The sequence below is a fragment of the Oncorhynchus mykiss genome, unplaced genomic scaffold (assembly GCF_013265735.2).
Source record: "Oncorhynchus mykiss isolate Arlee unplaced genomic scaffold, USDA_OmykA_1.1 un_scaffold_161, whole genome shotgun sequence".
Lineage (NCBI taxonomy): Eukaryota > Metazoa > Chordata > Actinopteri > Salmoniformes > Salmonidae > Oncorhynchus > Oncorhynchus mykiss.
Window position 1 is genome coordinate 330,001 of NW_023493667.1, and position 17,135 is coordinate 347,135.

Consider the following 17,135-nt stretch of genomic DNA (forward strand, 5'->3'; position numbering starts at 1 on the left):
ATAACTCCTACCTGTTAGACAGACTGACTACAGTATACTACCTATATAACTCCTACCTGTTAGACAGACTGACTACAGTATACTACCTATATAACTCCTACCTGTTAGACAGACTGACTACTACCTATATAACTCCTACCTGTTAGACAGACTGACTACTACCTATATATCTCCTACCTGTTAGACAGACTGACTACTACCTCTATAACTCCTACCTGTTAGACAGACTGACTACTACCTCTATAACTCCTACCTGTTAGACAGACTGTCTACTACCTCTATAACTCCTACCTGTTAGACAGACTGACTACTACCTCTATAACTCCTACCTGTTAGACAGACTGACTACTACCTATATAACTCCTACCTGTTAGACAGACTGACTACTACCTCTATAACTCCTACCTGTTAGACAGACTGACTACAGTATACTACCTCTATAACTCCTACCTGTTAGACAGACTGACTACAGTATACTACCTATATAACTCCTACCTGTTAGACAGACTGACTACTACCTCTATAACTCCTACCTGTTAGACAGACTGACTACTACCTCTATAACTTCTACCTGTTAGACAGACTGACTACAGTATACTACCTCTATATCTCCTACCTGTTAGACAGACTGACTACAGTATACTACCTCTATAACTCCTACCTGTTAGACAGACTGACTACTACCTCTATAACTCCTACCTGTTAGACAGACTGACTACAGTATACTACCTCTATAACTCCTACCTGTTAGACAGACTGACTACAGTATACTACCTCTATAACTCCTACCTGTTAGACAGACTGACTACAGTATACTACCTCTATAACTCCTACCTGTTAGACAGACTGACTACTACATATATATCTCCTACCTGTTAGACAGACTGACTACTACCTCTATAACTTCTACCTGTTAGACAGACTGACTACAGTATACTACCTCTATATCTCCTACCTGTTAGACAGACTGACTACTACCTCTATAACTCCTACCTGTTGGACAGACTGACTACTACCTCTATAACTTCTACCTGTTAGACAGACTGACTACTACCTATATAACTCCTACCTGTTAGACAGACTGACTACTACCTCTATAACTCCTACCTGTTAGACAGACTGACTACAGTATACTACCTCAATATCTCCTACCTGTTAGACAGACTGACTACTACCTCTATAACTCCTACCTGTTGGACAGACTGACTACTACCTCTATAACTTCTACCTGTTAGACAGACTGACTACAGTATACTACCTCTATAACTCCTACCTGTTAGACAGACTGACTACTACCTCTATAACTCCTACCTGTTAGACAGACTGACTACAGTATACTACCTCTATAACTCCTACCTGTTAGACAGACTGACTACAGTATACTACCTCTATAACTCCTACCTGTTAGACAGACTGACTACTACCTCTATAACTCCTACCTGTTAGACAGACTGACTACAGTATACTACCTATATAACTCCTACCTGTTAGACAGACTGACTACAGTATACTACCTATATAACTCCTACCTGTTAGACAGACTGACTACTACCTATATAACTCCTACCTGTTAGACAGACTGACTACTACCTATATATCTCCTACCTGTTAGACAGACTGACTACTACCTCTATAACTCCTACCTGTTAGACAGACTGACTACTACCTCTATAACTCCTACCTGTTAGACAGACTGACTACAGTATACTACCTATATAACTCCTACCTGTTAGACAGACTGACTACTACCTCTATAACTCCTACCTGTTAGACAGACTGACTACTACCTCTATAACTTCTACCTGTTAGACAGACTGACTACAGTATACTACCTCTATATCTCCTACCTGTTAGACAGACTGACTACAGTATACTACCTCTATAACTCCTACCTGTTAGACAGACTGACTACTACCTCTATAACTCCTACCTGTTAGACAGACTGACTACAGTATACTACCTCTATAACTCCTACCTGTTAGACAGACTGACTACAGTATACTACCTCTATAACTCCTACCTGTTAGACAGACTGACTACTACATATATATCTCCTACCTGTTAGACAGACTGACTACTACCTCTATAACTTCTACCTGTTAGACAGACTGACTACTACCTATATAACTCCTACCTGTTAGACAGACTGACTACTACCTCTATAACTCCTACCTGTTAGACAGACTGACTACTACCTCTATAACTTCTACCTGTTAGACAGACTGACTACAGTATACTACCTCTATATCTCCTACCTGTTAGACAGACTGACTACTACCTCTATAACTCCTACCTGTTAGACAGACTGACTACTACCTTTATAACTTCTACCTGTTAGACAGACTGACTACAGTATACTACCTCTATAACTCCTACCTGTTAGACAGACTGACTACTACCTCTATAACTTCTACCTGTTAGACAGACTGACTACAGTATACTACCTCTATAACTCCTACCTGTTAGACAGACTGACTACTACCTCTATAACTCCTACCTGTTAGACAGACTGACTACTACCTATATATCTCCTACCTGTTAGACAGACTGACTACTACCTCTATAACTCCTACCTGTTAGACAGACTGACTACAGTATACTACCTCTATAACTCCTACCTGTTAGACAGACTGACTACTACCTATATAACTCCTACCTGTTAGACAGACTGACTACTACCTCTATAACTTCTACCTGTTAGACAGACTGACTACTACCTATATAACTCCTACCTGTTAGACAGACTGACTACTACCTCTATAACTCCTACCTGTTAGACATACTGACTACTACCTATATAACTACTACCTGTTAGACAGACTGACTACTACCTCTATAACTCCTACCTGTTAGACAGACTGACTACAGTATACTACCTATATAACTGCTACCTGTTAGACAGACTGACTACTACCTCTATAACTCCTACCTGTTAGACAGACTGACTACTACCTCTATAACTCCTACCTGTTAGACAGACTGACTACAGTATACTACCTATATAACTCCTACCTGTTAGACAGACTGACTACTACCTCTATAACTCCTACCTGTTAGACAGACTGACTACTACCTATATATCTCCTACCTGTTAGACAGACTGACTACTACCTATATATCTCCTACCTGTTAGACAGACTGACTACTACCTATATATCTCCTACCTGTTAGACAGACTGTCTACTACCTCTATAACTCCTACCTGTTAGACAGACTGTCTACTACCTCTATAACTCCTACCTGTTAGACAGACTGACTACAGTATACTACCTATATAACTCCTACCTGTTAGACAGACTGACTACTACCTCTATAACTCCTACCTGTTAGACAGACTGACTACTACCTCTATAACTCCTACCTGTTAGACAGACTGACTACTACCTATATAACTCCTACCTGTTAGACAGACTGACTACTACCTATATAACTCCTACCTGTTAGACAGACTGACTACTACCTCTATATAACTCCTACCTGTTAGACAGACTGACTACTACCTATATAACTCCTACCTGTTAGACAGACTGACTACAGTATACTACCTATATAACTCCTACCTGTTAGACAGACTGACTACTACCTATATAACTCCTACCTGTTAGGACAGACTGACTACAGTATACTACCTATATAACTCCTACCTGTTAGACAGACTGACTACAGTATACTACCTATATAACTCCTACCTGTTAGACAGACTGACTACTACTTATATAACTCCTACCTGTTAGACAGACTGACTACTACCTCTATAACTCCTACCTGTTAGACAGACTGACTACTACCTCTATAACTCCTACCTGTTAGACAGACTGACTACAGTATACTACCTATATAACTCCTACCTGTTAGACAGACTGACTACTACCTCTATAACTCCTACCTGTTAGACAGACTGACTACTACCTATATAACTCCTACCTGTTAGACAGACTGACTACTACCTCTATAACTCCTACCTGTTAGACAGACTGACTACTACCTCTATAACTCCTACCTGTTAGACAGACTGACTACTACCTCTATAACTCCTACCTGTTAGACAGACTGACTACTACCTATATAACTCCTACCTGTTAGACAGACTGACTACTACCTATATAACTCCTACCTGTTAGACAGACTGACTACAGTATACTACCTATATAACTCCTACCTGTTAGACAGACTGACTACTACCTATATAACTCCTACCTGTTAGGACAGACTGACTACAGTATACTACCTATATAACTCCTACCTGTTAGACAGACTGACTACAGTATACTACCTATATAACTCCTACCTGTTAGACAGACTGACTACTACTTATATAACTCCTACCTGTTAGACAGACTGACTACTACCTCTATAACTCCTACCTGTTAGACAGACTGACTACTACCTCTATAACTCCTACCTGTTAGACAGACTGACTACAGTATACTACCTATATAACTCCTACCTGTTAGACAGACTGACTACTACCTCTATAACTCCTACCTGTTAGACAGACTGACTACTACCTATATAACTCCTACCTGTTAGACAGACTGACTACTACCTCTATAACTCCTACCTGTTAGACAGACTGACTACTACCTCTATAACTCCTACCTGTTAGACAGACTGACTACTACCTCTATAACTCCTACCTGTTAGACAGACTGACTACTACCTATATAACTCCTACCTGTTAGACAGACTGACTACTACCTCTATACCTCCTCTGCTCTCGTCTCTGTAAAACACGGAACTGGATTAGATTAGCTGTTTAGAAAGGATGGACCAAAGACATGGATTGGACTTCGGTTTACACAACATCACGATCACAGTTGGACGGATGGATATTCTGTGGTCGACATTGACACACCTGTCAGCAAAACAGAGATATTTAAATTGCCCCCCCCCCCCTCCTTCTGCTCTCTCTCCCAGGAGAAGAAGTCAGTACCGAAGTCTGTTTCCCTCAACACGGGTCTCTCCACGGCCATGTCTCTGGGCCTGAGGACCATCTCCCATAGCGACTCCTATACCTGGGCCCAGAACAACAGCAGCAGCAGTAGTGGAGGGGGAGGTAGCCCCCCTGCTAAACACTCCCTACCTCGGCAGAACTACGGAGGCAGTCTCAGTGCTCTCAACACAAACACAGAAAGCAACGCCGTGACCAATAAGATACAGTGTATGACTCAGGTAAGGGTGTGGGTTATATCGTATCCTATTCTGGTCTAGTGCTGATCTAGGATCAGTTTGTTGCTTTTTAGTTCATAATGAATAAGATACCTGTACTCTCGCACATTGACTCTGTACTGGTACCCCCTGTATATAACCCCCACACTGACTTGGTACTGGTACCCCCTGCATATAACCTCCACACTGACTCTGTACTGGTACCCTCTGTATATAACCTCCACACTGACTCTGTACTGGTACCCCCTGTATATAACCTCCACACTGACTCTGTACTGGTACCCCCTGTATATAGTCTCCACATTGACTCTGTACTGGTACCCCTGTATATAGCCTCCACATTGACTCTGTACTGGTACCCCCTGTATATAGCCTCCACATTGACTCTGTACCGGTACCCCCTGTATATAGCGTCCACATTGACTCTGTACCGGTACCCCCTGTATATAGCCTCTACATTGACTATGTACCGGTACCCCCTGTATATAGCCTCCACATTGACTCTGTACTGGTACCACCTGTATATAGCCTCCACATTGACTCTGTACCGTAATACCCTGTATATAGCCTCCACATTGACTCTGTACCGTAATACCCTGTATATAGCCTCCACATTGACTCTGTACCGGTACCCCCTGTATATAGTCTCCACATTGACTCGGTACTGGTGTCCCCTGTATATAACATCCACACTGACTCGGTACTGGTGACCCCTGCATATAACCTCCACACTGACTCGGTACTGATACCCCCTGCATATAGCCTCCACATTGACTCTGTACTGATACCCCCTGTATATAGCCTCCACACTGACTCGGTACTGATACCCCCTGTATATAGCCTCCACATTGACTCTGTACCGGTACCCCCTGTATATAGCCTCCACATTGACTCTGTACTGGTACCCCCTGTATACAGCCTACACATTGACTCTGTACTGGTACCCCCTGTATATAGCCTCCACATTGACTCTGTATTGATACCCCCTGTATATAGCCTCCACACTGACTCGGTACTGGTACCCCCTGTATATAGCCTCCACACTGACTCGGCACTGATACCCCCTGTATATAGCCTCCACATTGACTCTGTACCGGTACCCCCTGTATATAACCTCCACACTGACTCGGTACTGATACCCCCTGTATATAGCCTCCACACTGACTCGGTACTGATACCCCCTGTATATAGCCTCCACACTGACTCGGTACTGGTACCCCCTGTATATAGCCTCCACACTGACTCGGTACTGATACCCCCTGTATATAACCTCCACACTGACTCGGTACTGATACCCCCTGTATATAACCTCCACACTGACTCCGTACTGGTACACCCTGTATATAACCTCCACACTGACTCGGTACTGGTACCCCCTGTATATAACCTCCACACTGACTCGGTACTGGTACCCCCTGTATATAGTCTCCACACTGACTCGGTACTGGTATCCCCTGTATATAGCCTCCACACTGACTCGGTACTGGTACCCCCTGTATATAACCTCCACACTGACTCGGTACTGGTACCCCCTGCATATAGTCTCCACACTGACTCTGTACTGGTACCCCCTGTATATAGCCTCCACATTGACTCTGTACCGGTACCCCCTGTATATAGCCTCCACATTGACTCTGTACCGGTACCCCCTGTATATAGCCTCCACACTGACTCTGTACTGGGGCCCCCTGTATATAGCCTTCACATTGACTCTGTACTGGTACCACCTGTATATAGCCTCCACATTGACTCTGTACCGGTACCCCCTGTATATAGCCTCCACATTGACTCTGTACCGGTACCCCCTGTATATAGCCTCCACATTGACTCTGTACTGGTACCCCCTGTATATAGCCTCCACATTGACTCTGTACCGGTACCCCCTGTATATAGCCTCCACATTGACTCTGTACCGGTACCCCCTGTATATAGCCTCCACATTGACTCTGTACTGGTACCCCCTGTATATAGCCTCCACATTGACTCTGTACCGGTACCCCCTGTATATAGCCTCCACACTGACTCGGTACTGGTACCCCCTGTATATAACCTCCACACTGACTCGGTATTGGTACCCCCTGTATATAGTCTCCACACTGACTCGTTACTGGTACCCCCTGTATATAACCTCCACACTGACTCGGTACTGGTACCCCCTGTATATAGTCTCCACACTGACTCTGTACTGGTACCCCCTGTATATAGCCTCCACATTGACTCTGTACCGGTACCCCCTGTATATAGCCTCCACACTGACTCTGTACTGGGGCCCCCTGTATATAGCCTCCACATTGACTCTGTACCGGTACCCCCTGTATATAGCCTCCACATTGACTCTGTACTGGGGCCCCCTGTATATAGCCTCCACATTGACTCTGTACCAGTACCCCCTGTATATAGCCTCCACATTGACACTGTACCGGAACCCCCTGTATATAGCCTCCACATTGACTCTGTACCGTAATACCCTGTATATAGCCTCCACACTGACTCTGTACCGGTACCCCCTGTATATAGCCTCCACATTGACTCTGTACTGGGGCCCCCTGTAAATAGCCTCCACACTGACTCTGTACTGGGGCCCCCTGTATATAGCCTCCACACTGACTCTGTACTGGTACTGTAACGATTCTCTTGTTGTGAAGTTGAGGCGGACCAAAACGCAGCGTGGTGGTTGTTCATTGTAATTTAATGAAGACACTATACATGAACAAACTAACGAAAACAAGAAACGTGAGAACTCAAAACAGCCTATCTGGTGAATACTACACAAAGACAGGAACAATCACCCACAAACACACAGTGAAACCCAGGCTACCTAAATATGGTTCCCAATCAGAGACAATGACGAACACCTGCCTCTGATTGAGAACCATATCAGGCCGAACATAGAACTAGACAAACTAGACATGAAACATAGAATGCCCACTCAGATCACACCCTGACCAACCACAACATAGAAATATACAAAGTAAACTATGGTCAGGGTGTGACAGGTACCCCCTGTATATAGCCTCCACACTGACTCTGTACTGGGGCCCCCTGTATATAGCCTCCACACTGACTCGGTATTGGTACCCCCTGTATATAGTCTCCACACTGACTCGTTACTGGTACCCCCTGTATATAACCTCCACACTGACTCGGTACTGGTACCCCCTGTATATAGTCTCCACACTGACTCTGTACTGGTACCCCCTGTATATAGCCTCCACATTGACTCTGTACCGGTACCCCCTGTATATAGCCTCCACACTGACTCTGTACTGGGGCCCCCTGTATATAGCCTCCACATTGACTCTGTACCGGTACCCCCTGTATATAGCCTCCACATTGACTCTGTACTGGGGCCCCCTGTATATAGCCTCCACATTGACTCTGTACCAGTACCCCCTGTATATAGCCTCCACATTGACTCTGTACCGGAACCCCCTGTATATAGCCTCCACATTGACTCTGTAACGGTACCCCCCTGTATATAGCCTCCACACTGACTCTGTACTGGTACCCCCTGTATATAGCCTCCACACTGACTCTGTACTGGGGCCCCCTGTATATAGCCTCCACACTGACTCTGTACTGGTACCCCCTGTATATAGCCTCCACACTGACTCTGTACTGGTACCCCCTGTATATAGCCTCCACACTGACTCTGTACTGGGGCCCCCTGTATATAGCCTCCACACTGACTCTGTACTGGTACCCCCTGTATATAGCCTCCACATTGACTCTGTACTGGTACCCCCTGTATATAGCCTCCACACTGACTCTGTACTGGTACCCCCTGTATATAGCCTCCACACTGACTCTGTACTGGGGCCCCCTGTATATAGCCTCCACACTGACTCTGTACTGGTACCCCCTGTATATAGCCTCCACACTGACTCTGTACTGGTACCCCCTGTATATAGCCTCCACACTGACTCTGTACTGGTACCCCCTGTATATAGCCTCCACACTGACTCTGTACTGGGGCCCCCTGTATATAGCCTCCACACTGACTCTGTACTGGGGCCCCCTGTATATAGCCTCCACACTGACTCTGTACTGGGGCCCCCTGTATATAGCCTCCACACTGACTCTGTACTGGTACCCCCTGTATATAGCCTCCACACTGACTCTGTACTGGGGCCCCCTGTATATAGCCTCCACACTGACTCTGTACTGGTACCCCCTGTATATAGCCTCCACACTGACTCTGTACTGGTACCCCCTGTATATAGCCTCCACACTGACTCTGTACTGGGGCCCCATGTATATAGCCTCCACACTGACTCGGTACTGGGGCCCCCTGTATATAGCCTCCACATTGACTCTGTACTGGGGCCCCCTGTAAATAGCCTCCACACTGACTCTGTACTGGGGCCCCCTGTATATAGCCTCCACACTGACTCTGTACCGGTACCCCCTGTATATAGCCTCCACATTGACTCTGTACCGGTACCCCCTGTATATAGCCTCCACACTGACTCTGTACTGGGGCCCCCTGTATATAGCCTTCACATTGACTCTGTACTGGTACCACCTGTATATAGCCTCCACATTGACTCTGTACCGGTACCCCCTGTATATAGCCTCCACATTGACTCTGTACCGGTACCCCCTGTATATAGCCTCCACATTGACTCTGTACTGGTACCCCCTGTATATAGCCTCCACATTGACTCTGTACCGGTACCCCCTGTATATAGCCTCCACATTGACTCTGTACCGGTACCCCCTGTATATAGCCTCCACATTGACTCTGTACTGGTACCCCCTGTATATAGCCTCCACATTGACTCTGTACCGGTACCCCCTGTATATAGCCTCCACACTGACTCGGTACTGGTACCCCCTGTATATAACCTCCACACTGACTCGGTATTGGTACCCCCTGTATATAGTCTCCACACTGACTCGTTACTGGTACCCCCTGTATATAACCTCCACACTGACTCGGTACTGGTACCCCCTGTATATAGTCTCCACACTGACTCTGTACTGGTACCCCCTGTATATAGCCTCCACATTGACTCTGTACCGGTACCCCCTGTATATAGCCTCCACACTGACTCTGTACTGGGGCCCCCTGTATATAGCCTCCACATTGACTCTGTACCGGTACCCCCTGTATATAGCCTCCACATTGACTCTGTACTGGGGCCCCCTGTATATAGCCTCCACATTGACTCTGTACCAGTACCCCCTGTATATAGCCTCCACATTGACACTGTACCGGAACCCCCTGTATATAGCCTCCACATTGACTCTGTACCGTAATACCCTGTATATAGCCTCCACACTGACTCTGTACCGGTACCCCCTGTATATAGCCTCCACATTGACTCTGTACTGGGGCCCCCTGTAAATAGCCTCCACACTGACTCTGTACTGGGGCCCCCTGTATATAGCCTCCACACTGACTCTGTACTGGTACTGTAACGATTCTCTTGTTGTGAAGTTGAGGCGGACCAAAACGCAGCGTGGTGGTTGTTCATTGTAATTTAATGAAGACACTATACATGAACAAACTAACGAAAACAAGAAACGTGAGAACTCAAAACAGCCTATCTGGTGAATACTACACAAAGACAGGAACAATCACCCACAAACACACAGTGAAACCCAGGCTACCTAAATATGGTTCCCAATCAGAGACAATGACGAACACCTGCCTCTGATTGAGAACCATATCAGGCCGAACATAGAACTAGACAAACTAGACATGAAACATAGAATGCCCACTCAGATCACACCCTGACCAACCACAACATAGAAATATACAAAGTAAACTATGGTCAGGGTGTGACAGGTACCCCCTGTATATAGCCTCCACACTGACTCTGTACTGGGGCCCCCTGTATATAGCCTCCACACTGACTCGGTATTGGTACCCCCTGTATATAGTCTCCACACTGACTCGTTACTGGTACCCCCTGTATATAACCTCCACACTGACTCGGTACTGGTACCCCCTGTATATAGTCTCCACACTGACTCTGTACTGGTACCCCCTGTATATAGCCTCCACATTGACTCTGTACCGGTACCCCCTGTATATAGCCTCCACACTGACTCTGTACTGGGGCCCCCTGTATATAGCCTCCACATTGACTCTGTACCGGTACCCCCTGTATATAGCCTCCACATTGACTCTGTACTGGGGCCCCCTGTATATAGCCTCCACATTGACTCTGTACCAGTACCCCCTGTATATAGCCTCCACATTGACTCTGTACCGGAACCCCCTGTATATAGCCTCCACATTGACTCTGTAACGGTACCCCCCTGTATATAGCCTCCACACTGACTCTGTACTGGTACCCCCTGTATATAGCCTCCACACTGACTCTGTACTGGGGCCCCCTGTATATAGCCTCCACACTGACTCTGTACTGGTACCCCCTGTATATAGCCTCCACACTGACTCTGTACTGGTACCCCCTGTATATAGCCTCCACACTGACTCTGTACTGGGGCCCCCTGTATATAGCCTCCACACTGACTCTGTACTGGTACCCCCTGTATATAGCCTCCACATTGACTCTGTACTGGTACCCCCTGTATATAGCCTCCACACTGACTCTGTACTGGTACCCCCTGTATATAGCCTCCACACTGACTCTGTACTGGGGCCCCCTGTATATAGCCTCCACACTGACTCTGTACTGGTACCCCCTGTATATAGCCTCCACACTGACTCTGTACTGGTACCCCCTGTATATAGCCTCCACACTGACTCTGTACTGGTACCCCCTGTATATAGCCTCCACACTGACTCTGTACTGGGGCCCCCTGTATATAGCCTCCACACTGACTCTGTACTGGGGCCCCCTGTATATAGCCTCCACACTGACTCTGTACTGGGGCCCCCTGTATATAGCCTCCACACTGACTCTGTACTGGTACCCCCTGTATATAGCCTCCACACTGACTCTGTACTGGGGCCCCCTGTATATAGCCTCCACACTGACTCTGTACTGGTACCCCCTGTATATAGCCTCCACACTGACTCTGTACTGGTACCCCCTGTATATAGCCTCCACACTGACTCTGTACTGGGGCCCCATGTATATAGCCTCCACACTGACTCGGTACTGGGGCCCCCTGTATATAGCCTCCACATTGACTCTGTACTGGGGCCCCCTGTAAATAGCCTCCACACTGACTCTGTACTGGGGCCCCCTGTATATAGCCTCCACACTGACTCTGTACCGGTACCCCCTGTATATAGCCTCCACACTGACTCTGTACTGGTACCCCCTGTATATAGCCTCCACACTGACTCTGTACTGGTACCCCCTGTATATAGCCTCCACACTGACTCTGTACCGGTACCCCCTGTATATAGCCTCCACACTGACTCTGTACTGGTACCCCCTGTATATAGCCTCCACACTGACTCTGTACTGGTACCCCCTGTATATAGCCTCCACACTGACTCTGTACTGGTGCCCCCTGTATATAGCCTCCACACTGACTCTGTACTGGTACCCCCTGTATATAGCCTCCACACTGACTCTGTACTGGGGCCCCCTGTATATAGCCTCCACATTGACTCTGTACTGGTACCCCCTGTATATAGCCTCCACACTGACTCTGTACTGGGGCCCCCTGTATATAGCCTCCACATTGACTCTGTACTGGTACCCCCTGTATATAGCCTCCACATTGACTCTGTACTGGTACCCCCTGTATATAGCCTCCACACTGACTCTGTACTGGGGCCCCCTGTATATAGCCTCCACACTGACTCTGTACTGGTACCCCCTGTATATAGCCTCCACATTGACTCTGTACTGGTACCCCCTGTATATAGCCTCCACACTGACTCTGTACTGGGGCCCCCTGTATATAGCCTCCACATTGACTCTGTACTGGTACCCCCTGTATATAGCCTCCACATTGACTCTGTACTGGTACCCCCTGTATATAGCCTCCACACTGACTCTGTACTGGGGCCCCCTGTATATAGCCTCCACACTGACTCTGTACTGGTACCCCCTGTATATAGCCTCCACACTGACTCTGTACTGGTACCCCCTGTATATAGCCTCCACACTGACTCTGTACTGGGGCCCCCTGTATATAGCCTCCACATTGACTCTGTACTGGTACCCCCTGTATATAGCCTCCACACTGACTCTGTACTGGTACCCCCTGTATATAGCCTCCACACTGACTCTGTACTGGGGCCCCCTGTATATAGCCTCCACATTGACTCTGTACTGGTACCCCCTGTATATAGCCTCCACACTGACTCTGTACTGGTACCCCCTGTATATAGCCTCCACACTGACTCTGTACTGGGGCCCCCTGTATATAGCCTCCACACTGACTCTGTACTGGGGCCCCCTGTATATAGCCTCCACATTGACTCTGTACTGGTACCCCCTGTAAATAGCCTCCACATTGACTCTGTACTGGGGCCCCCTGTAAATAGCCTCCACACTGACTCTGTACTGGGGCCCCCTGTAAATAGCCTCCACACTGACTCTGTACTGGTACCCCCTGTATATAGCCTCCACACTGACTCTGTACTGGTACCCCCTGTATATAGCCTCCACACTGACTCTGTACTGGTACCCCCTGTATATAGCCTCCACATTGACTCTGTACCAGTACCCCCTGTATATAGCCTCCACATTGACTCTGTACCAGTACCCCCTGTATATAGCCTTCACATTGACTCTGTACCGGTACCCCCTGTATATAGCCTCCACACTGACTCTGTACCGGTACCCCCTGTATATAGCCTCCACACTGACTCTGTACCGTAACACCCTGTATATAGCCTCCACACTGACTCTGTACCGGTACCCCCTGTATATAGTCTCCACATTGACTCTGTACTGGTACCCCCTGTATATAGCCTCCACACTGACTCTGTACCGGTACCCCCTGTATATAGTCTCCACATTGACTCTGTACCGGTACCCCCTGTATATAGTCTCCACATTGACTCTGTACTGGTACCCCCTGTATATAGCCTCCACATTGACTCTGTACCAGTAGCCCCTGTATATAGCCTTCACATTGACTCTGTACCGGTACCCCCTGTATATAGCCTCCACACTGACTCTGTACCGGTACCCCCTGTATATAGCCTCCACACTGACTCTGTACCGTAACACCCTGTATATAGCCTCCACACTGACTCTGTACCGGTACCCCCTGTATATAGTCTCCACATTGACTCTGTACTGGTACCCCCTGTATATAGCCTCCACATTGACTCTGTACCGGTACCCCCTGTATATAGCCTCCACACTGACTCTGTACCGGTACCCCCTGTATATAGCCTCCACACTGACTCTGTACCGTAACACCCTGTATATAGCCTCCACACTGACTCTGTACCGGTACCCCCTGTATATAGTCTCCACATTGACTCTGTACTGGTACCCCCTGTATATAGCCTCCACATTGACTCTGTACCGGTACCCCCTGTATATAGTCTCCACATTGACTCTGTACTGGTACCCCCTGTATATAACCTCCACATTGACTCTGTACTGGTACCCCCTGTATATAGTCTCCACATTGACTCTGTACTGGTACCCCCTGTATATAGTCTCCACATTGACTCTGTACTGGTACCCCCTGTATATAGTCTCCACATTGACTCTGTACTGGTACCCCCTGTATATAGTCTCCACATTGACTCTGTACTGGTACCCCCTGTATATAGTCTCCACATTGACTCTGTACTGGTACCCCCTGTATATAGTCTCCACATTGACTCTGTACTGGTACCCCCTGTATATAGTCTCCACATTGACTCTGTACCGTAACACCCTGTATATAGTCTCCACATTGACTCTGTACTGGTACCCCCTGTATATAGTCTCCACATTGACTCTGTACTGGTACCCCCTGTATATAGTCTCCACATTGACTCTGTACCGTAACACCCTGTATATAGTCTCCACATTGACTCTGTACTGGTACCCCCTGTATATAGTCTCCACATTGACTCTGTACCGTAACACCCTGTATATAGTCTCCACATTGACTCTGTACTGGTACCCCCTGTATATAGTCTCCACATTGACTCTGTACCAGTACCCCCTGTATATAGTCTCCACATTGACTCTGTACCGTAACACCCTGTATATAGTCTCCACATTGACTCTGTACTGGTACCCCCTGTATATAGTCTCCACATTGACTCTGTACTGGTACCCCCTGTATATAGTCTCCACATTGACTCTGTACCGTAACACCCTGTATATAGTCTCCACATTGACTCTGTACTGGTACCCCCTGTATATAGTCTCCACATTGACTCTGTACCGTAACACCCTGTATATAGTCTCCACATTGACTCTGTACTGGTACCCCCTGTATATAGTCTCCACATTGACTCTGTACCAGTACCCCCTGTATATAGCCTCCACATTGACTCTGTACCGTAACACCCTGTATATAGTCTCCACATTGACTCTGTACTGGTACCCCCTGTATATAGTCTCCACATTGACTCTGTACCAGTACCCCCTGTATATAGCCTCCACATTGACTCTGTACTGGTACCCCCTGTATATAGTCTCCACATTGACTCTGTACCAGTACCCCCTGTATATAGCCTCCACATTGACTCTGTACCGTAACCCCCTGTATATAGCCTCCACATTGACTCTGTACTGGAACCCCCTGTATATAGCCTCCACATTGACTCTGTACCGTAACACCCTGTATATAGTCTCCACATTGACTCTGTACTGGAACCCCCTGTATATAGCCTCCACATTGACTCTGTACCGTAACACCCTGTATATAGTCTCAACATTGACTCTGTACTGGTACCCCCTGCATATAACCTCCACACTGACTCTGTACTGGTACCCCCTGTATATAGCCTCCACACTGACTCTGTACTGGTACCCCCTGTATATAACCTCCACACTGACTCTGTACTGGTACCCCCTGTATATAGCCTCCACATTGACTCTGTACTGGTACCCCCTGTATATAGCCTCCACATTGACTCTGTACTGGTACCCCCTGTATATAGTCTCCACATTGACTCTGTACTGGTACCCCCTGTATATAGTCTCCACATTGACTCTGTACTGGTACCCCCTGTATATAGTCTCCACATTGACTCTGTACCGGTACCCCCTGTATATAGTCTCCACATTGACTCTGTACCGTAATACCCTGTATATAGCCTCCACACTGACTCTGTACCGGTACCCCCTGTATATAGTCTCCACATTGACTCTGTACCGTAATACCCTGTATATAGCCTCCACACTGACTCTGTACCGGTACCCCCTGTATATAGCCTCCACATTGACTCTGTACTGGTACCCCCTGTATATAGTCTCCACATTGACTCTGTACTGGTACCCCCTGTATATAGTCTCCACATTGACTCTGTACTGGTACCCCCTGTATATAGTCTCCACATTGACTCTGTACTGGTACCCCCTGTATATAGTCTCCACATTGACTCTGTACTGGTACCCCCTGTATATAGCCTCTACATTGACTCTGTACTGGTACCCCCTGTATATAGTCTCCACATTGACTCTGTACTGGTACCCCCTGTATATAGTCTCCACATTGACTCTGTACCGGTACCCCCTGTATATAGTCTCCACATTGACTCTGTACTGGTACCCCCTGTATATAGCCTCCACATTGACTCTGTACCGGTACCCCCTGTATATAGCCTCCACACTGACTCTGTACCGGTGCCCCCTGTATATAGCCTCCACATTGACTCTGTACCAGTGCCCCCTGTATATAGCCTCCACACTGACTCTGTACCAGTGCCCCCTGTATATAGCCTCCACATTGACTCTGTACTGGTACCCCCTGTATATAGTCTCCACATTGACTCTGTACTGGTACCCCCTGTATATAGTCTCCACATTGACTCTGTACCGGTACCCCCTGTATATAGTCTCCACATTGACTCTGTACTGGTACCCCCTGTATATAGCCTCCACATTGACTCTGTACTGGTACCCCCT

The 17,135-nt window shown here is 47.2% G+C and overlaps 1 protein-coding gene across 1 annotated transcript in view; it reads left to right on the top strand.

Moving 5' to 3' along the window:
- LOC110517093 (multiple PDZ domain protein-like) overlaps positions 1–17,135 on the top strand; it is a 159,415-nt gene that overhangs the window by 15,371 nt on the left and 126,909 nt on the right. Inside the window, exon 5 of the mRNA XM_036972458.1 lies at positions 4,918–5,172. Coding sequence (XP_036828353.1) covers positions 4,918–5,172 — 255 coding nt within the window. The remainder of the gene's footprint in view (positions 1–4,917; positions 5,173–17,135) is intronic.